Raw genomic sequence first — 7730 nt, 5'->3', positions numbered from 1 at the left:
GTTGGTAAAAGGGCGAATACGTCCTTCTTAAAAATGAATGAGCGTAGAGCCTCTTCCTGCTCACGTTTCAACGAAAACCCCAAGTCTAATCCTTCCAAAACTGATTCCAAAGCTGAGCCAAACGAGAACTGTTCAATAGTTGTTGCCATCTTCCTTGTTGTGCTTTCCCTAGTGTTGCGCAGCTTTGTCGTCACGCCCTCAAAACCCCGCCTGCTTTTCATCAAGAAATTCAAAACACATCTCTAGTTTACTACGCTAGGGGTGTCTAGTAGTTCCCATTGATTTTGCTTGTAAAGTGGGGAGAATGGCGCAGGGCTTCCAACACCGTAACCTCACTGCCAGAAGATGTCAGGAATGAGGCGTTACTATATTTGGGCAAAAATGGATTTGGGCGAAAACTAGTTTTTATTTTTTTACTGATTAACACTAAATTCATTAAATCAATGCAAACGTCTCAGTTTAATGTATAAATAATGAACCATTGGTTAGTCCTTGATGATCAGACTTTTCCTTTAAGCTTTTTGCAAACCTTTCTCCTAGACATTGCTGATTTGTTTCTTGGTTTTCATGATGCTCTTTGCTCAATATTGTCCGCTTACATCTCTAACAAGCATCTGAGGAGATTCATGAAAAGATGAATTTATACTGCGATATAAACACACACAGATTGACTATACTTAGTGGGTAATTTGTTGTGCTGTATTAAATTTTGTTTTATTATAGTATAACTGTCAAAATACCAAAGTTACACTTTTTAGCAATTTATATGTAAATTGTTTTTAACAAATCACCTGAACTATGTTGCATAAAATCCCAATAAAATGTGAACATTTTGTACTTGTATCGTGACAAAATGCAGAAAGATTTACAGAGTCTAAGGGCTGTACTGTAAGCCAAAGGTTTATATGTAAGACAAAAAAAAACTTAAATGCTCCTTGTCCCATTAAATCATATGAGTAGCAGAGGTCCACAGCAGTTTACGTCAATTACAGACAAAAAGGAACAGGGTCACCTCAGTTCTGGAACAAATAGCTTTCTGAGGACATTTTAAAGTTTAGTTGTAAAATGATGCAGACAAGAGGAAAGCAAATCTCATTATAAATCGAGGACTTTGATTCACAAAGAAGTTACGTTAAAAAGTTTGTAACAGGTAACCTGAATAAGGGCATCATTTCAAATAGATTCCATATAATTTATCTTAGAAATATTCCTTTACCTTTAATATTTGCAAGTCTTGTTTCTTGTATGTACTTACAGATATTGACAGAATACATATGTGGAAGTACCTCTCATCTGCAGTCGGGTCACACGGTAAAATTACTCTGAGACAGAGAAGGAATTAAGTCAAAATCTTTGTTTAATAAAAATAATTATCAAAAAAATAACAGGTAAATGTTAAAGATGTAGTACTCACTCTCTCGGAGGTTTGGTCGGCTCAGGGTCAGAATACCAGTCAGAGTACTCATAGTAGTAAAGAGGCTCCAACTCTGTCTTACTCTGATTCATCTCAGCTGTTAATGGAGTCTAACAGGTGAAATGTGAAAAGCAAGCAGCCCGATGATGTTTATTTTTCCTCAAGGTGCTGTTTAGCAATCTGTTGGTGCTGCAATAAATCTGTGAAAAGTTTGGCTTCTACAATCCAGCCAGGCTTACTGAGAGCTGAATGCAAAAGATTAACAGCGGGGCGGGGTGGGTGGGGGGTAAAGGGGGTTTTATGAGGGAAAAGAACCATTCATATTAGTGATCAATTACTTTTCTTCCATGTTTTCAAATAAAACTTGTTAAAAACACCAATTTAAGCTTCTACACTGCTTACTTTGATTAGCCATGTATCCCTAGTAACATGTTTTATTTTAATAATTCATTCTTCATTGTTTTCCAGCTTCTCTAGCAGAAAAATAGAATGAAAGTATAATTCAGTTTTCTGCTTACCTGTTCCAGGATTTCCTGAGCTTCAACCAACCTATGACTTTTAAGTACCTCCAAAGGTGTTCATTATTTGATCTAAAACTGAGTAATAAGTCTCATTAGTTTTAGTTTATGTTTACATGCACATTCACATAAAAAAATGTTCCTTCCTGTAGGACATAAATTCAGACTAAACCTTTTTTATGCTGTTCTAGCCTGGATAATACTGCCAAAAGCATTTCTTATGCTAAATGTCAGAATAAAGAAGAAAGAGTTATTTTTAATCGTCTTTTGAGCTCTGATATTTGCCTTCCAACATCTTATAAAACATTTCAAAAGTCAATAAATGCTGGCTGAACATATGCGCATCAAACCAATAACAAAAGCAAACGCACATAAAGGTCCGGGTTCAAGCTGTTCGGAGGTAGTTACTATTAACAATAAGATATATTCAGTACCAACATGAGCTGAACAGCTGCTTAGAGAGGAAGGTGTCATTATTCCAAAAGCCATATTACAATTTCAAATTCACAAATAGATAAGGACCTATAATTCTGGTGAGAATTTTGTGATTCAATGAAACTGTTTGGTTATGATGATCATTGCTATTTGGGTGAAAAATGGGGAAACATCCAAGCCGGATGTCTTCTTAATTGACAAATCCTTCCTATTGGCTAAAACTCTTTAGCCTCAAGGTGGACTGAAATAAAAACCTTAATGTATTGAACATGTTTCTAATCATGTTGGGAAACCCTACGGTAAAATGTTTCTTGATTTCAGATATGAACTATGTGTCATTCCCTGCAAAGCAAAAGCTGCTAAAGGACAATTATGGCTGATTGATTACAGTGATATTCTGTTCATATATGAACCCCCTTCCTTTTAAAGGAACTTGGATTCTGCACAACATGCAGCTTTAAGTTACATTTAAAATATTAATTACCTCAATAATACACAGCTCCACACTTTCTATTAGCTATAGCAGCCATAAAAGAGAAGCCTGTCTCTTTATTTATGCTATAAGCTATGGGCAGCTACCATGCCTACCTTAGAAATACTGCATTTGAATGTTCTGAGGTCTTTGATTGATTTTTCTAACATAATTTTCCTAGCAGATCCTATGATTGTGAAATGATTTAGAAACCATTCTGAAAATCAAATCCATCTCGCAGGAGTATCATTATAGCACAGAAAAAATGTCACTGTGTTTTTTGAGAGGTTACTGTTTAATTTTATTTTCCTTTTTTATATAGGTTTTTGTGTTGATCTGATTTGTGTGGATGCTGTCTTGACCATTTATCCACTATAAAGAATATTTTTAGTCTAAATAATAACTGAACAATAATCCCTTCTAGTTGCACGGTTGATAACACTGCTTCCTTTCCGTAAGACAATCCTTGGTCTGGGATGCTAGCTTGGGATTTTTAATGATTTTTTTTGTGTTCTCTGTATGTATGTCTTTCTTTTGTTCTGTTTTTTGTTGCTGCCAGGTACTATAGCCTCTTTTCGTGGTTGGAAAAAAAATACCTTTATATTAACTGATCTCACCAAATTGCCTTTTCATATGAGCTTGTGCATGCATAATAGTTTTTCTGTATGTCAAGGATTTACTCCTTACCCCTCAGCAGTTACTGCTTCACCAATAAAAACTGTTCAGAGATGTACCACAGGTTTTCCTCCACCTCTCCACACCTGTTCAGATTATGCGGCTGCTTTACATGTATTTCCACAGAGAAATTTAGGTGGTTTTAGCATTGAGCTGGTGATTTTTCCTGGCAAGAAGCCAGAGACTTTATCAGAGCTTAAAAAAAAGGAAAAGAGGGTAGGAGAGCCAAACTTCTGAAGTTAAACGTTTAGAAAGATTCCAGACTGGAGATGGGAAAGGCTGTTGAGTCTTCATTTTTAAAACAAAGAGTGAAAAACCTGTTATCTCAGCTCAGTCATACCATTGTGTGCTTTCTAGTTTGGGTTTGGATGGTGTTATGCTATGCAGGTTTTTGTGCAACGTGGCAGCACAAAATATTTGCTTAACTCCTGCCTGTTGCTTAAGAGACTAATCTCATTACAAGATGAAAATCCCTTATTTAACAAAGGGAGCCTTTGTGCGACACAAGCTCAAAAAGGTCAAAGTTAAAGTCCAGACACGTGAGGAACAGCTTCTTTTGCATTAGATTAAGATTGAGAGTAGTTCTGAAAAGAGCTACATTATGTGAAAGGGATTAAAAATGAAGCTTTTGCTTTTGTTACCATAGAACAAATCTTTCAGAAAGCTGCAGTGGAGTTATGTCTCTGAAATATGATGCTCCTCCTCAGGCAGATATTTGTCTTCCTAATACAATCATCAAGGTCATGATTGTGATTAAAGGTAAGTGTTTAAGCCCCTGCCACAGGATAAACTATCCTAAACTATAAACTATCTCTATCTGAAAGATGGTTTTAATTTATTTCCTGTGGGTCATTTTTCCTAAATTGGATTCTAATTAATAACTCCAGGCCCATGCAAAGCTTTTATTTCTCCTTTAAATTTAACATTTTAACTTAAGACTCTGATATCAGTGAAGAAAAGTGTTTGTTCTCATTTCTTCTTTTTCTATCTGACATTTTTTAATTTGAAGAAGAAGGCAAAGGAATACTGACTGACACTTCTTATCAAGCTGACATTTTGCAGAAGTACGTCAGCAATATCTTCAGTCACTTTGTCCTGATTGAATATTATTTGAAGCAGAAAAGCACTTAAATTTGAAACCAGGCTTTTTTTTGCCCCCTATCATATTGCTGTAGGTTATCATGAGAGGTGAGCACCCTTTTCAAGTACTGACTGATTAAAATTTTATCTTATTATGTGGTATTACAAAATTGTTTCTTGTTCATTCTCACAGATATGTATCTGAAATTTAAAAAATGAAAAAAAAAAACTGTAATTAATACATTTATATGTTTTATTTGGTGGAAGAAACTAGCCATTCTGCACAAAAATAACCAGGTTGGAAAAACAAAAGACAAAAACCGTTTTGCTAAAAGAAAACCAACACTATATTCTAAAAAACATTATTTAAATTGAAATATAAGACTAGAGCCTATGAAAAAAGATTTTAACGCACCCTAGTTCAGCATCAAGTTTTATATCTGTATTGATAATTTAAAAGGGTGTAATGAAATTTTATTCAAATTTGAAACTTTATTAAGCCATTTAATTACGGTAAAACTCTTACTTTGTATAAAGTACCCACCAGTTATTGTCACTCCTGGTAAATATATGAATTGATAGTCAAAATGTCTTATTTTATATGCACCTTTCAGAGTGGCCTTTAGTTTTGGGCAGGGTAAGGCCGTGTCCAAACATCCACTCTAACCCCTGAATTCCCTCAATCACTATATAGAGTGGAGACTATATAGTGAGCTTTATGGTGAACTCAGTTAACTGACCGTTCGGACAGATAATCACTACTTTTTACTCCCTCTTGGCCCAGTAACTCCACCTTCCCACAGAGAGCCTGCTTCATATTTGTTATTTGCCGCCGCTCATGCTACCCGACAGAGAGTCGCTGCTTTGCGAAGAGAGCTCTCGGAAAGCATTCCGGGATGTATCTGCTCGTCTAGTGACCATGGATGACATGGTGACTTTTCAAGTTACATTGTTGGCAAGTTTGAGTCAACTACTTCCACTAGACATTCGATAAAACCGCGTAACCACTATAAAGTGTCCTATCCCGACATATGCCGGCATATGCTCATACGTGGGGCATAAGTTAAATGTAAGTTATTTGATTGTTTAAATTCGTTAAGTGTAAGTTACTCATAAGTCGTGGTGTCTAGCTTATCCAAAACCTATGAGTAACATGTGCATAACTTATGCATGACTGTTAGATTAAAAAATGTAGGTTTGTAAAAGAGAAACTGAGTCCACACAGGAAAGAGATTGAAACAACTCCTGCAGGAGTGGAAAAAGCCCAACCCAACTTCCAGATTTAGACTGGTTTGTGAACAATATCTGAGGGAAATGGTGATATTGTATATGTTGAAAAAGCTTTAGATTTTTAAGTTCATCCCATAAAAAATGCAAGCAAAACCAAAAGTATTGCGTTAAGGCAGAGCACACTTTGTGGATTTAACTCTAATAATAATCCATTTTGTTTGCTGTTTTCTCCCATGCCCCGAAAACAGAAAATATCAAAATGCTGTTAAAAAGCAGCTGCTTGGATTAGCTGCTACTGTAGAACCACGGCCCTTCTAAAAACTCTGCTTCATCAGTAAGATTATCGAAAAATCTGTCTTTTAACAAGAGATGCATCGATCTGATATCTGGATTGAAAATCAGTGATAATGGAGATCCAACCCAGTGGACTTTACAGGGAACTGCAGTTCTTTTAGTTGATTATCTTTGAATAATAATAATAACAAAGTACACTGTTATCTGTGTTAATTTGTTATCCTTTTTTAAATACTGTTCAAGTCAAGGCTAAATGGCAAGATATATGGTTCATTCAATTAAACATTTGATTCGGAACGGTATCAAATATCAACCAATGCACTACGCCAAGGTATTGTTTCGGAGTGAATTGGAAATAAATTGGGTTGTGTATCTCTAGTTTTAACAGCTAAAAACGTTCTTAACAGTGATGGGTCTGGCAACACCATACATCAGTGCATACGTAGAGCTCATTGAGCAAAACCCCTTGTCTGTCCGCCTATCGTAGACTATTTTGAACTGACTCTGACATGCCAAACCCTGTTTATAAGGGAGTGTTTCTGTCAAAGGGATGCAAGAATCTCTGATCTTTTATGAGTTATTAAATTTATCAATATTTATGGAGCAGTAGCAAAGAGTTTCAGCTGTTTGGTAGTCTTTAATATATACACATATTTAACAATGTTTACGTCAAGGCTAAATGTTAAGATATATGTTTGATTCATTCACACTTTAGACACTTTAATGTCTCCTAATCAGGCTTCTGAGCTCATCACAGTACAAAGTTTGCCTAATTTAAGCTATTTATTGCCATCCGTATAAATCCAGACCACAGTGCTGGTATTATTGGATCCTAATAGAGCATTTGACAATGTTGATCACTCCATTCTATCTGGAAAACTGGGTCGGCCTTTCTAGTACAGAGGTGGACTTGTTTAAATCCCACCAAAGGATGGGATTTTTTGTGTCTGTAGGTACCTTTACATCGGAGACAACAAAAGTCACATTTGACGGCCCTCAAGGGACCATCTTAGGCCCCCTTTTATTCAATATATTTATGATTCCTCCTAACTCAGATCTTGATGAATAACATACAGTAAGTTACCATAACTATAGAGATGACATACAGCTATACATTACATTGTCACCAGGTGACTGTCAAACCATTCAGAGGCTGAGTAAATGTGCAGAATAAATCTGCACATTGATGTGCAAATATTGTTTTAAGCTGGATTATTAAAAACCTGAATTAATAGCTCTTGAACAAAAAGAAGAGCATTTAATTTTTTTTTCACGTCTTCAGTTAATACAATTAGCTGTGCATCATTTTTATTCTCTTTAAATATTTGTGTTGCCTCCATGCCCCTGAAATTTACTTTTTTTCTAATATGCAGCAATTTGAATTGTCTTGCCATTGAAATTACTTATATAAATAAACACCTCATATAAAAATAGATCTATTTCCTTTATCTACACATTTTGATCAGAGTTCCTAAAACCTCTTCTTAAAAATCCATGACTTAACCTCTTACACCCTCAGGGGGTATAAATAAATTTCTGCCTGACAAAAACACACAAAAGTAAATCACTTATAGCCTCACAACTATTAGATTTAAGAAGAAACTTTTGGTAC

The 7730-nt window shown here is 35.5% G+C and overlaps 1 protein-coding gene across 1 annotated transcript in view; it reads right to left on the bottom strand.

Moving 5' to 3' along the window:
- The window catches only part of LOC107083869 (stimulated by retinoic acid gene 6 protein homolog), a 12957-nt gene extending 11414 nt beyond the window's left edge, over positions 1 to 1543 (bottom strand). Inside the window, exons 1-2 of the mRNA XM_015373375.1 lie at positions 1415 to 1543; positions 1256 to 1322 (exon numbers count right to left, since the gene is read on the bottom strand). Coding sequence (XP_015228861.1) covers positions 1256 to 1322; positions 1415 to 1506 — 159 coding nt within the window. The 5' untranslated portion in view covers positions 1507 to 1543. The remainder of the gene's footprint in view (positions 1 to 1255; positions 1323 to 1414) is intronic.
- Between the last annotated feature and the right edge of the window lie 6187 nt (positions 1544 to 7730).

This window comes from Cyprinodon variegatus, unplaced genomic scaffold (genome assembly GCF_000732505.1).
Source record: "Cyprinodon variegatus isolate N-32 unplaced genomic scaffold, C_variegatus-1.0 Scaffold86, whole genome shotgun sequence".
Taxonomy (NCBI): Eukaryota; Metazoa; Chordata; class Actinopteri; order Cyprinodontiformes; family Cyprinodontidae; genus Cyprinodon; species Cyprinodon variegatus.
The sequence above is the reverse complement of the archived record's forward strand: the minus strand, read 5'-3'. Positions and strand labels throughout refer to the sequence as shown.